This window comes from Micromesistius poutassou, assembly GCF_964030765.1.
Source record: "Micromesistius poutassou genome assembly, contig: SCAFFOLD_5926, whole genome shotgun sequence".
Taxonomy (NCBI): Eukaryota; Metazoa; Chordata; class Actinopteri; order Gadiformes; family Gadidae; genus Micromesistius; species Micromesistius poutassou.
The window spans coordinates 1-13,577 of record NW_028178065.1 but is presented as its reverse complement, the minus strand read 5'-3'; the positions used below and the strand labels follow the sequence as shown (position 1 = coordinate 13,577).

Sequence of the window (13,577 nt, the reverse complement as noted above, 5' to 3'; positions counted from 1 at the left end):
GTGCGATGCGTGTCCAGTGAGGCTGAGAGCATTTTAAGCAAGCAGTCAAAATAGGACTAGCTACAAATAAGTTATATTGCTGCACAACATGAGTGCAGATGAGCCTTATGAAGCAGAAATACAAGGTTTCATTTGTGGTTATTTGTGTTAGTGACCTTGCGGACAGATAGAGTGAATCTCTATTTGATTTCCACAACACTTTTTAAATTGCTTATTTCTGAGGTTCCACACTCTAGTGGGTTATAGCCTACAAGTGCTGGGTAATCATAAATCAGAAGGGGTGCGCAGAATACAAGATGGATACCACCAGAAACGACAGAATACCATGACCTTTTGCATGCCGAGCATAGCTATTCGGTAGCAAATCATAGCTTTTATCCAAAGGTGAATTCAGATGCAGGTCTTTAAAGAGCAGGTCAAGGTCGGGCGTCTGACTGGGGGAACGGATTAGGTTAGGCTGCGGACAGGAAGGTAGGAGGGAGGGAGGGAACCCATCGACTTCTGCCCAGCAGTCTCCGAGCTACGCTATGCTGCCCCCTATGGCTAAGAGCTCTGAGATGCAACGAGTGTGTGACCCGATTCGTTATTCTTCACATACGGGCGCGGGAAGAGAGGTTCCACCTGACGGTCTCAGACTCCTTCTCCCCTTCTGCCTCGGTGACCTCTCTCACCACCTCTCTCCCGTTGTGACCTCTGACCTCTATCCAACGTTTACCTCCTATGTGACGGACAGGCCTGTACGCTGGCCCGCCGCAACGCGGACGTCTTCCTCAAGTACCTCCACCGGAACAGCGTCAACATGCCGGGCATGCTGTCCCACGTCAAGGCCCCCGAGACGCAGGTCAAGAGTAAGTTGGACCCAGCTCCTGGTTTTACCCTGAAGTCAAACCTGCAGAGGCTGCCCTTGCCCTCGGCCAGCCACTGGCAACGTAAAATCCATCTCCCACTTTCGGATTCACGCTTCGGCAATATGTCAAATAAAAAAATCATTGCTCTCTCCCATAATGAGAGTAGTTCATCATTAAAAGCCACACGGAGTATCGGTTTGCCAGTCAAGCCAAGAAATAAAAGGCAGTAATGGATAAAAACAGATTTAATAAGTAACAGTAACAGCTTCATCCACCTAATGTGCTTAATGTTGAGCTGTTGATGTTGATGTTATGTCGTTGAAGTGATTTAAGAGCTGGTCGACCTCACACAGAGCCGACTTCAAAGCGGTATCCAGTCGTTTAGTAAAGCGTATCGTATTCCTGAGCTGAGTTTTTTCTGTTAGTCACCTTCTTACTGTAGTACTGCGTCAGGGCGATCTGCGTGCTCCGGGTTTGTGTTTATTTGGTCTCTCCCCTCGGGGTGTGGTCCTGCTTTTCTTAGACATCCTCAACGAGCTGCTGCAGCGGGAGAACAGGGTGCTCCACTTCTGGACCATGAGGAAGAGGAGGCTGGACCAGTGTCAGCAATACGTGGTGTTTGAGCGCAGCGCCAAACAGGTGGGCCCACTGCGTGTGTGTGTGTGTGTGTGTGTGTGTGTGTGTGTGTGTGTGTGTGTGTGTGTGTTTTTGTGTGTGTGTGTGTGTGTGTGTGTGTGTGTGTGTGTGTGTGTGTCTTTGCAACTGTGTGTGTGTGTGTGTGTGTGTGTGTGTGTGTGTTACTGTTTGTGTGTGTGTGTGTGTGTGTGTGTGTGTGTGTGTAACTGTTTTTGTGTGTCAATGTTTGCAATTGTGTGTGTGTGTATTTGTGTGTATCTGTATCTGTGTGTGTACTTAATTGTATGTATAGGTTCATAATGCTTCCCTTTATGCTGTATTTATTTCTCTGCCAAAAGTCCTAAACAGAACTACTCTACTACCACTTATACTGTCCACAACACTCATACATACAGCTGTACCACTTTATTACCCCCCCAGCCCCATTGTGTCACGCCTGCCTGTTTGAGATAAACTCAGTGAAACACAACACAAGTCTACATTCAGCCCTGAGCTACAGTAGCTGTGAATTAAACACGAGAAACCCTGCGGACAAAAACAGATCTCTGTTGAGAGTTGATCACGTGACCCTTTCGCTGTGTTTTCCTTTTCAAAGCCCCCCCCCCCCCCCTCGTCGTCCGCAGCGTTTGTTTTCGCCCTGCGTTGGGCCTTCCATACTTATGTAATGAGGCGGTGTGCAAAGTGTATGGGAAGCCATGCAGACCGCCTGACAGGGAGACCGTCCGCAAAGACTGTCTGGAGCTGCTGTGATTACACACCCTAGATACCTCAACGCTCTGCTTATTACAGAGCACTCCCCACCACCCCCCCCCCCCCCCCCCAACTCCCAAACCTGCAATATTTCCCTCCACGGAAAAACACAACATGGTAAAGAACATTTCTGTTCCAAAATCAAAGTGTAATGTATGTTGAGTTCCGTCGCCTTTTAGATGAATGAGAACGTATGGATAGATGACAACGTATGGAGGTAAACTAATGGATGTAATGTTGCTTGATGTTTTCAGGTGCACCTTAAAAAGCTTTTATTTTCAGGCACCTGCGCACTAAACAGAAAAGTATCTGAGTTAAATCTGAGTTAAATCCAACTTGTTGTCAGGTGTGTGCTTTTTTTTAATTTGTCAACTCCAAATTGTTTGTTTATGGATTTATTTACTAAAATTGGGTCGGTGCGGTATCCTTCTGAATCTCACCAGCTGTGAAAAGAGAGGAAAAAAAAGTGTCTGGATTGGTGAAACATCGGGTAGTTTGCGCCCCCTAGTGGCCCAGACGCGGTACTGTGGCAGGCACCTCGGAACTCGCAGCAACCAATCACATTACGTCAGGGTTTCTAGGACATGGCTATTCTAGGGATATCCAGGTTTTACCCCCAGGGCCCAAAGTTCTTGCTCGTCCTCTCTTCCTCCCTGTGTTTGATTGGTCTCTTTATGTCACTGCCAGCCAATAAGTCACTCACCTGTTACCCCACATAGGAAGTAGAGCACACTGCGCTGAAAGCAAGGACAAATAATAATAATAGGGCAACGAGTGGGTAATTGGATTTGATTGAGTTTTTCACGGATGTTTGTATTCCATAGCTTTAGGGTCTCACAGTTTTAGACGGAAATGAGAAACACCATTCGACTAACTGTGTGCAGAAGTCCATGTTTCTCTGCCTGCATATTTTTTCTCCATTTCAGACCTTTTTTTGCCTGAAAGAGAGTTTTCTTCTGCTAGCGAACAACTCTTAAATCAATCCAAAATTGGCTGCAACTCATTTTTATTCAGCAGATTCAGCAGTCATTCAGCTTGATGCTTTAATCCAGCGGCATCAGAAGTGGGTTTTATTTGGCTTCCACGATTGAGAAACCGTAGCGCTAAATATAATTGAATTTTCTTAGTTGCGTAATTAATAAAGTCCCCTCGGTGTTAAAGGGTTAAACCCTGAACGTATGAACCATCTCACCCCCCCCCCCCCCCCTCTCTCTCTCTCTCTCGGCCCCCAGGCGCTGGAGTGGATCCACGACACGGGAGACTTCTACCTGTCCACACACACCTCCACGGGCTCCAGCATCCACCACACCCAGGAGCTGCTGAAAGAACACGAGGACTTCCAGATCACAGCCAAGGTGTGTGTGTGTGTGTGTGTGTGTGTGTGTGTGTGTGTTTGTGTGTGTGTGTGGATGTGCTTTGTGTGTGTGTGTGTGTGTGTGTGTGTGTGTGCGCATGTGCGTGCATGTGTGGGTGTGTGTTTAATTGTCTCCCATGTCATAAAAAAAACAAAAAACGTGGCGTGCTGGCAGCAGTTTGTTCGTATGCGCGTATCAAAGTGTGTTTGTAAAGTGTGCGCCGTTCACAGTAGGAGTTTGTGTGTCCATGTCGCTGCATTGTGCGCCATGCAGATGCATTGTGTTGAGACGGGCCTATTTGGTTCAGCCTCTCCACCCGTTGGCCCGGACCCAGGGCAGGCCGTATTGTCCGGCCCCACCGCTGTTTGTATGCCACTGTGTTATAACAGAAAGATCTATTGTACTTCTCCCTGTAACCAAACCAAACGTTAACCCTGTCCGTGTGTCTGTCTCTCTCCCCTCTCTCTCTCTCTCTCTCGCTCTCTCTCTGTATCTCTCTACCTTTTGTTAACCCATCTCCCTGTTTCTCTCTCTCTCTCTCTCTCTCTCCTCTTTTTTCGTCTCACTGCTATGCCAACACTTTGTACCACCGTTCCTCTCTCTCTCTGTCTCTCTGTCTCTCTGTCGTTCTCTCTCTCTCTCTCTCTCTCTCTCTCTCTCTCTCTCTCTCTCTCTCTCTCTCTCTCTCTCTCTCCCCCTCTCTGGGTGCGTGCGTGTCTATGTCTCTCGCCACCGTGGGCCGCCCACAGCAAACCAAAGAGCGCGTGAAGCTGCTGATCCAGCTGGCCGACGGCTTCTGCGACAAGGGCCACGCCCACGCGGTGGAGATCAAGAAATGGGTGGCGTCCGTGGATAAGCGCTACCGGGACTTCTCCATGCGCATGGACAAGTACCGGGGCTGTCTGGAGTCAGCGCTGGGCATCTCCTCAGACTCCAACAAGGCTGTGAGTCACCCCCCCCGGCCTCCCCTTTAACTGCTCCCTTGTCTGACTGGCCTCTTTTGTGTGTGTGTCGTTTGAACGACGGGAAGGAAACTCCTGAATCACTTCTTTAGGTTGAACACGGTTCGGTTGGGTTCGAACAAGGTTTTTGGGGAACCTTTCCCTGTTATCTTTTACTAAAAGTGTGTGACAATGTTGGACAGTGGAAATACTCTGTTATACTCTCTAACCCTGATGTACAAGAGATCTGCTACTTGAACACGCTTTTTTGCGAACACGATTGTTCTCCTACTTAAAACGGATGTTTGCTTACCCCTTATTATATATATGTACATGTTATGATTCTGAATGTAAATACCAATTTGGTCAATTTTACTATCGGTACCTTAACCTCTTTCTTTTTATAATGCTGCTGTGACAACCCAATTTCCTTTCGGGATTAATAAAGTATTGGTCCATAGTCAACTCCTAACCGATATTTCACAGCACCTTTCACTGAGCGCTTGCTGACTGATGGCTCCGACATTAACACAGCGTTACCCGGCCTTACCTTTGTTGTACTGTTAATTCACAACACAAAGTTAAAATAAATGGTGACCATCCAAACTACAAACGCATTTTGTCTACACGTACGAGCTCGGGCTCCCACTGACCCGCTGTGGTGGCTGTCCCCCCTCCGTCCCCAGAGCAAGGACCTCCAGCTCGACATCATCCCCGCCAGCGCCCCGGGGTCAGAGGTCAAGCTGAGGGACGCCGCCCACGACCTCAACGAGGAGAAGAGGAAGTCCGCCCGCAGAAAAGAGTGCGTAATGCGGCGGTCGCACACACACACACACACACACTCACGTGCACTCGCACACACACACTCACACACACACACACACACACACACACTCAAATGCACACGCACATACTCACATATAATCACTCACGCTCATGTGCGCTCACATGCACTCTGTGGAACTCTGACAGTGTTTGTGTTTGTATATACTAACCGTTATCATTAGGATATAATTACGTTTCCTTACTGTCCAACCTCACCATTAAGATATTCACTTGAGAATGAATGAAATAACAATTAGCCATATGGAACGACTCTTCCTTGAACTCATCTTAGTGTGCCTTTGGGGATTGTATCTTGGGGACAGCCTTCACACACTTCCAGGGATCACTGATATTATCATTTTAATCACTTAGCGAGCACTCTCCCGTCCCTCTCTAGTGGGTTAGGGTGCCTGGTGTTGGCGCGGGGGTCTCCACAGTTCCTAGACCGTGCCCCTGACCTTTGTTCACGGGGACCCGGGGATCATTAAGACCACAGGGAGTGTGAATTTGCCCGTGTGGATCAAAGGAGCGTCCCTGTTATCATTTAGAATGTTTTTACTTCTTTCCCTCGTTCAGAGTCCACCAAACAAACTCAAACACGCACACGCGCACACACACACGCCGGCCATTATCGCCAACGCATGTGTGTGTGTGTGTGTGTGTGTATGTGTGTGTGTTTGTTTGGTGGACGACACAATCAGCTTCGCACTCGCCCTTTACAAAACACAGCACAACAACGGGAGGGCAAGATAATGAGGTTGGACGCGGCTGGACTGTTGTTGTGTACACGGGCCCCCCCCCCCCACCAGACCATTATCTCCTTCTTCTCTTGGTTTTCTTTCGGTGCTGCTGCCGTGTGAAGGGAGTGCTAAGCGGGTTAAGTGACCTCCGGAGAATACGGCGCCATTGGCACCGAATGTCATTATAGAGCGCACCGCCTTCCCCAGTCGCGCGTCGTACAAAAGCGGAGGCTCGCTCTGCGGAGACGCGCGCGTAAGCGGGGAGTCAACGCGCGGACATTTGACTCAACAAGTGACCGGTTGAGTCACGGTTGCCTTTTTTTTTGGCTTTGTGTTTGCCTCGTTTGTTTTCGTTCGTCTTTCTGTTTTGTGGTTGATAATTCCAAAAAAAAAAAAATCTGTGAATATGGATTTTGTTTGCGGTAACGGTAAGCTTTGAGGGAGGCCTTTGTGCGCTCTAACAATGTGGCGGTCTGTTCAGGTTCATCATGGCAGAGCTGATCCAGACAGAGAAGACCTACGTCAGAGACCTGCGGGAGTGCATGGATGTGAGCGTCGCGCCGCGTCTCCGCTTCAAACACACAAATGCACCGGACGAATACACACACACACGGGGCTAGAACAAAGCAGCCAAATCCCCATCAGCTCAACGACTTAACCGCCCTGCTCAAAAACCAACACCGAAAAAAAGAGAAAACTATTGAGAGGAATTATGATTTAGCAATAATATCCGGCTTGCTGTGCATTATCCAGCTTATACCATGGGTATTGACTAAAGGAATCAATCATTTGAAACTAAATATAACAATAAAGATTTATTACATTGATTGACTTTTTAAATCAGTGTATTAAACTCGCTATGTGTTAAAAATATGTTTGGAAATAGTGTCCATAGCAACGGTCGGTTATTCATAGCAGTCTGTCCAGAATGAACAGACCGCTAAATACCCTTTTTGACCAATCAGAATCAAATATTTTACAAAGCCGTGATGAATACATGTAATAGATATGTAATACAGCTGTTAAACGTAAATCCCCCCCCCAAAAAATGAGTTTTAATTATCACCTGATCGTACATTTTCTATATATTGTCCTCATTAAATTGAAGTCCAAAGGACTACAAAGATGCTGACGGTTGTCCTCTCCTTCCTCGTGTCCAGACGTACCTGTGGGAGATGACCAGCGGCGTGGAGGAGATCCCACCAGGGATCATCAACAAAGAGCACATCATCTTCGGCAACATGCAGGACCTCTACGAGTTCCACCACAAGTCAGTAGAAATGGCCGCGTCACTAAAAACAAGCGTTTTGCTGACCCTTGAACTACAACTGGCGTCACAGTGTGCGTTGTGCCGCATGATCAGACGTAATGTTTGAAGTGTCTTAACAGGGAAGTCGTTTTTACTCCTTCTACATGCTTAAACTCTTGCGTAAGGCAGATGAGTCATAAGCATTAGTCACCGAACAACAAATGTGGCATCATTTACATTTTTATCAGCATTTAGACTTGAGTGGAACAGTATATAACAACTCAATTCAATGAAGAACACTCGTAAAAGATTTCAATTAAAATCCACAAAAATAACTGTTTTCAAACTAAACTACTCAATACCTAATAGTCCTTGGCTCCTAGTTCGCCAGAAATCCATTCAGATTTGTCCTTTCCTACATCTACCAAAAGAGACCTAATCGACCAAATATACGATGTTTTCCTTTTATTCCTGCAGTATCTTCCTAAAGGAGTTGGAGAAATACGAGCAGCTGCCCGAAGATGTGGGCCATTGTTTCGTCACCTGGGTAACAGAGAAACCCCATCTATAACTCTCATGGTCCAACTTTGTTCTTTAGGTTTACCTATGACAGGGAATATAAGCTAACTGCTCAACCGTGATACGATCCTGCTTGTCTTTTAAACTCAACGTTGGCATTCATCCTTGACATGCTGTGTATCGAAAGTTAGATTCATCTCTTATGTTTACCACCTGCCCAGGCGGACAAGTTCCAGATGTACGTCAACTACTGTAAAAACAAGCCTGACTCCACTCAGCTCATCCTGGAACACGCTGGACCCTATTTCGACGTAAGTGACCGACTAGTCATCGACAAGACTAAAGAAAGGCTGTTTGAAGCTAAATCAAGAAACACAGGTTAAAGTTGGCCTCACAAAGCACTTTACTCCTTCTGCGGAAGGCTTCTGTTGCGTAGCGAATATTAATCATAGCTCTGTAAATGCCAACGCACTCGAGTTCTGCGATGCATTGAATAGCATCTTTTTGTGTTGCTAGCGCGTGAGACCTCATTCTTTGTAAGGTGGCTGGTCCTAATTCAATGACTTATTATTAGGATTATTTTGCACCTCTTCTTACGTAGTCTTATTTGTTGAAATGCTCTTTCTTTCTCTTTATGTTCCGGGGTTGGTGACGGGAACAGGAGATCCAGCAGAGACACAGGCTCGCCAACTCTATCTCGTCTTACCTCATCAAACCAGTGCAGCGGATCACAAAGTATCAGCTGCTTCTCAAGGTATACCGGACCCGGAGCACAACGCTAGAAACACAGCAACCAAAAACACAACACAATGTCTGCCATTTTGTTGATGAACAAAAATAACAATGATAATTTAAAAGAATGAAACAATGAAAACCAGACTACTTTATTCATTGGCCAGCACAACTCCAGCACAACTCACACTTTTGTAGGCAAGGCAACTTTATTTATATAGCACTTTTCATACACAAGGCAGACTCAAAGTGCTTCACATAAAAACATTGTCACACAATAAACTGAAACAATAAAATAAAATAGACAAATAAAATAAAATAAAGACAAAGTAAAAAAAAAAGGCATTGTAGTAACAGTGCAAAAGTTAAAAGTGCAATGTATTTTTAAGATTCGGCAGAAAGCTAAAGCAAACATAAAAGTGTTCAAGTTTAAAGGTGTACTCAAGTGTTGTTAGAAAGGAAAGTATACAACAGCGTGTGCTTGTGTGTGTGTGTTCTGCGTGTCCAGGAGCTCCTGACCTGCTGCGAGGAGGGGAAGGGGGAGATCAAGGACGGCCTGGAGGTCATGCTCAGCGTCCCCAAGAGGGCCAACGATGCCATGCACCTCTCCATGCTGGACGGTGGGTGCTGCACCCCCACCTCACCCTCCACCTATATACATAACAACACACACATATACCCCCACCTCACCCTCCACCTATATACATAACAACACACACATATACCTCCACCTCACCCTCCACCTATATACATAACAACACACACATATACCCCCACCTCACCCTCCACCTATATACATAACAACACACACACATATAGAGACATCAAATGTTCAGCTTTCTGTCAAGTGTCATCTGTTTCATTGATATAATGAGAATATTTTTGCTTGTTACATGTTATTTGCGTGCATTCATTCGTTAATGCTTATTAAGGTTATAAAGCAATTCTTTAATAATATTAGGCTTTATTTATATAGCATCATTAGTGGATAAGAATGTAGCTCAAAGTGCTAATAAAGCGCAAAATAAAGAAAAGCCCACTGCATATTATAAACAAAAACTAAAACAAAATTCATCAATACAATAAAACGGCAGAGGGAAGAAGCATGGCTAAATTGCAAATTAAAGGCTTTTCATTTGTCTTACAAAATGATAATTAAAAGCTTAGTTGAAGGGATAGGCTTTTAACTGGCGCTTAAAGATCTCCTGAGGTAACCTAATCCACGGTAAGAAGGACTTTGAGGCGATTCTAAACCACACAGCCCGTGCAGAGCAGTTAAGACTGCCTTGATATGTTCTCTGCTCTTTGTTTTGTCAGAAGCCTAGCAGCAGAGTTCTGAATCAGTCTGAGCCTCTCTGCACTTCTTTAGGCAAAATCATGGGTCTGTTAAAACTGACTCATCTTGGCACTGTGTCTCAGATGAAAAAAGGCTGTCTAACTTCATATGGATGTGTTTAAGGGTTAATCCTAACATTACTGCATGATATTGAACATCATCACTAATGTATTTATGTATCTTTTATTTTCATCGTAGTTTAGTTTCTAATGAATTTCATCTTAATTCAGTTTCATTCAAATCCAAAAGTCTTTTTGGGTGTGGTTTGAATCATTTGTCTTGAGTATAATTTGTGTGAATCGGACGACAATTGACTTGCGTGTATGTGTGTGTGTGTGTGTGTGTGTGCGTGTGTATTTGTGTCCTTCCCGCCTTGTCCCGTCCGCAGGCTTCGACGGGAACATCGACTCCCAGGGGGAGCTGATCCTGCAGGAGTCCTTCCAGGTGTGGGACCCCAAGACCCTGATCCGCAAGGGCCGGGAGCGCCACCTCTTCCTGTTCGAGATGTCCCTGGTCTTCAGCAAGGAGGTCAAGGACTCCAACGGACACAGCAAATACCTCTACAAGAGCAAGATGTTTGTACGTTGAAAGCTCTCTTGGATAACGCTACCCTATGAGATGAGACGAAACTGGTGTGCTTGGTCGTCTGACTCTTTCCATTGAGGAGAGTGTCGCGGTCAAATGCTAGGTCTGCTCTGTTACACGCTGCTGTACTTGCAACACTGAAGTAGATGCAGTGAGAGGGGCAAAATAAACACAAAACCAAAAGTAAATGTCATAACGGTACATGGTAAATGGACTACATTTATATGCCGCTTCTCTAACCAGTGGCCACTCAAAGTGCTTTACAATTATTGCTTGACATTCACCCATTCATGCACACGTTCACACACCGACGGTGGCGTCAACCATGTAAGGCGACGGCCAGCTCTTCGGGAGCAGTCGACGGAGCCGGGGAGTGAACTAGCAACCTTCCGGTTACAAGTCTACCCGCTCTACCTCCTGAGCAAATGCTGCCCCATAATGACAACTGAGCCAGGGGGAAGTCACCCTGGTGGTGTGTGTGGCTGGGGCAGGACTCCTGAATGGGGATTAGTCCAGTCGGGCATGGCTGTGTCATGAACCTCTTTCTAATCTGTTTCTCCCCCATCCTCCCGACGGCAGACTTCGGAGCTGGGAGTGACGGAGCACGTGGAGGGGGACCCCTGCAAGTTTGCTCTCTGGGTGGGACGGACCCCCACCTCCGACAACAAGATCGTGCTCAAGGTATGACATGACATGGCAACATTACATGCATCACATGCATGGCAAGCACATGAAGGGATTTAAGGGGGAAATGTGGTGTTCTTGCCTTAGATCACAGGTATTCCAAGTTAACATGGCAGGGGATTGCACACGCAGGATAACTCTCACCACTTTTGCCATATTTTGTGTGTTTAATACACCATCACAGCTCCTATCGAGTCTAACGTGTTCCATCTCATGGTTTAGCCCTTTTTGCCCTGGGGTTTTTGCGGATTTCTTTTGCGGTAAGATATTGGCATCAAGGTTTGATTCACGAATCTGCTCTTCCATTCATGAATCTGACCAGTGTGATGGAAACGTCCTCTCTGGGTTTTCATTTCCTGTTCATTTCAGTGCAGAGAACCGATGTTTCATAGCTCCACTCGTTGTTGTTCGAGTGAACACTCGGCGTCTGCGTTTGCTTCTCTTTTCAAGTTGATCGACTGCACTGCAGTCGCATTGTTTGGAGAGAAAGCTTCACTTCCTCCACATTGTCTCTGGGAGACGTCAACTTTTGGTCCTGCTGCTTTGTTCACCACACAATCTTGGCGTAGCAATCGCTGGGTCAGAACACCAAGCTCGTCCATAACACAAGAAGTACACACACACACACACACAACCACACACACGCTCGCACACACGCAATCACACATGCACACACGCAACCACACACGCACACACGCACGCAAACACACACACACACACACACACGCATGCACACACGCAATCACGCATGCACACACGCAAACACACACACACGCACGCACGCAAACACACGCACACACACGCATGCACACACGCAATCACGCATGCACACACGCAAACACACACACACACACACACACACACACACACACACACACACACACACACACACACACACACCGGGTGAATCTGTGTTTCAGGGTTCACATCGGTCTGTGTACGTGCGTGGGCGTGCGTTTGTGTACGTGGCGTGTGCTTAATAAAAACACAAGCATATCAACGCTCGAGACCCTTCCTGCACCGTCAGCCGGCGGCCTTATATAAGCTGCGATGGCTATCCTGATTTGACTGGTTGCATAACGCCACAGCCCTTTGCGCCGCTGGTTGCCATGCCGAGAAGCGTCAGGAGACGTGGGAACCCAGTCTTATGCTAATTAGACAACTCACTCACGTAACCCTTCAGACGCGTTAACATCACGGCGGTTAATGTCCCCACGACGGTTACCCCGCCTCTCTGCCGGTCGCCGGTCGCCGCGTCTTGCGGATGTTTGTTTACTTTGTTATGTTGGTTCCATCACAGATATAGTCTCGTCAGGGTGAAGGTGAGGCGATAGGGACAGATGAAGTGAGTCACTTTATCCTCAGCTGCGGTAATAAAGGTATATAGACCGCCAGCAGGAACACATGGTGGGGAAGGAGCCAGCAGCACAAACGGATAGGTGGGACCGTAGGACAAGGGGGGGGGAGAGTTAGACATCCATTCTCCTCCAGCTGTCCCTTTCACAATAAGAGCGTGGCAGCATCACCCACTCCTAATGGTGACGGGACAGTCTGACAGGGGGGAGAGGGTTTAAACAACAACAATCGCACACTCTCCAAAACACCCTGGAGAGTGTGAGACAGTGTGAGATTCCCCTCCACGGCTGTGGCGTTCACAATAAGAGTGTGGCAGCATCACCCGCTCCTCTCAGCAACAGGCCCGACGCCAGGGCAGGCCGGCAGGCAGGAGTCAGGATGTACACGTAATACGCTGGGGGGGGGGATGCAGATCCCAGAGCAGTCCTAACGCCGTCTGTCCCCACCCACAGGCGTCCAGCATCGAGAACAAGCAGGACTGGATCAAACACATCCGGGAGGTGATCCAGGAGCGGACCATCCACCTGCGGGGGGCGCTGAAGGAGCCCATCCACATGCCCAAGGCCACCACGGCCAAACACAAAGGCAGACGGTACAGACACCCCCCCCCCCCCCAGTGAGCCATAAACTCACTTAAGGAGACAGCATCCAGACAGAATGATAGGCTGCTCAGGGAGTCAAGCCTGGAATATAAACGACGGATGTGATTGGTTTAGAAGGGCTCAACGCAGATGTCCATGTGGTTTTTATCATAGTATGAAAGTGGAAAATAAAAAGAGGATGGGGTCTAATGACAGAAAGATGTTGCATGCATATTCCATGCATATTTGAGAAGGTTATTGTTCACATTTATGTTGCTTAATCTTTTGTTCTGTTTCTTTGAGCACATGAATAAAACTGAGGATGAGGAGGATGATGAAGATGATAATGATAATTGTGATGAAGATGAGGATGATAATGATGATGAAGATGAGGAGGAGGAGGATGAGGATGATAATGATGATGAAGATGAGGAGGAGGA

The 13,577-nt window shown here is 47.0% G+C and overlaps 1 protein-coding gene across 1 annotated transcript; it reads left to right on the top strand.

Moving 5' to 3' along the window:
• Positions 1 to 733: 733 nt before the first annotated feature.
• On the top strand, positions 734 to 13,148 carry LOC311374826 (triple functional domain protein-like; the record flags this gene model as incomplete). Its single annotated transcript, XM_084490582.1, has 14 exons — positions 734 to 848; positions 1,372 to 1,487; positions 3,467 to 3,589; positions 4,339 to 4,533; positions 5,217 to 5,332; positions 6,577 to 6,643; positions 7,256 to 7,365; positions 7,822 to 7,891; positions 8,085 to 8,174; positions 8,525 to 8,617; positions 9,104 to 9,215; positions 10,320 to 10,510; positions 11,096 to 11,197; positions 13,009 to 13,148. Coding segments are annotated over 14 exons (1,640 nt in total), but the record flags the coding sequence as incomplete, so codon positions are not given.
• Between the last annotated feature and the right edge of the window lie 429 nt (positions 13,149 to 13,577).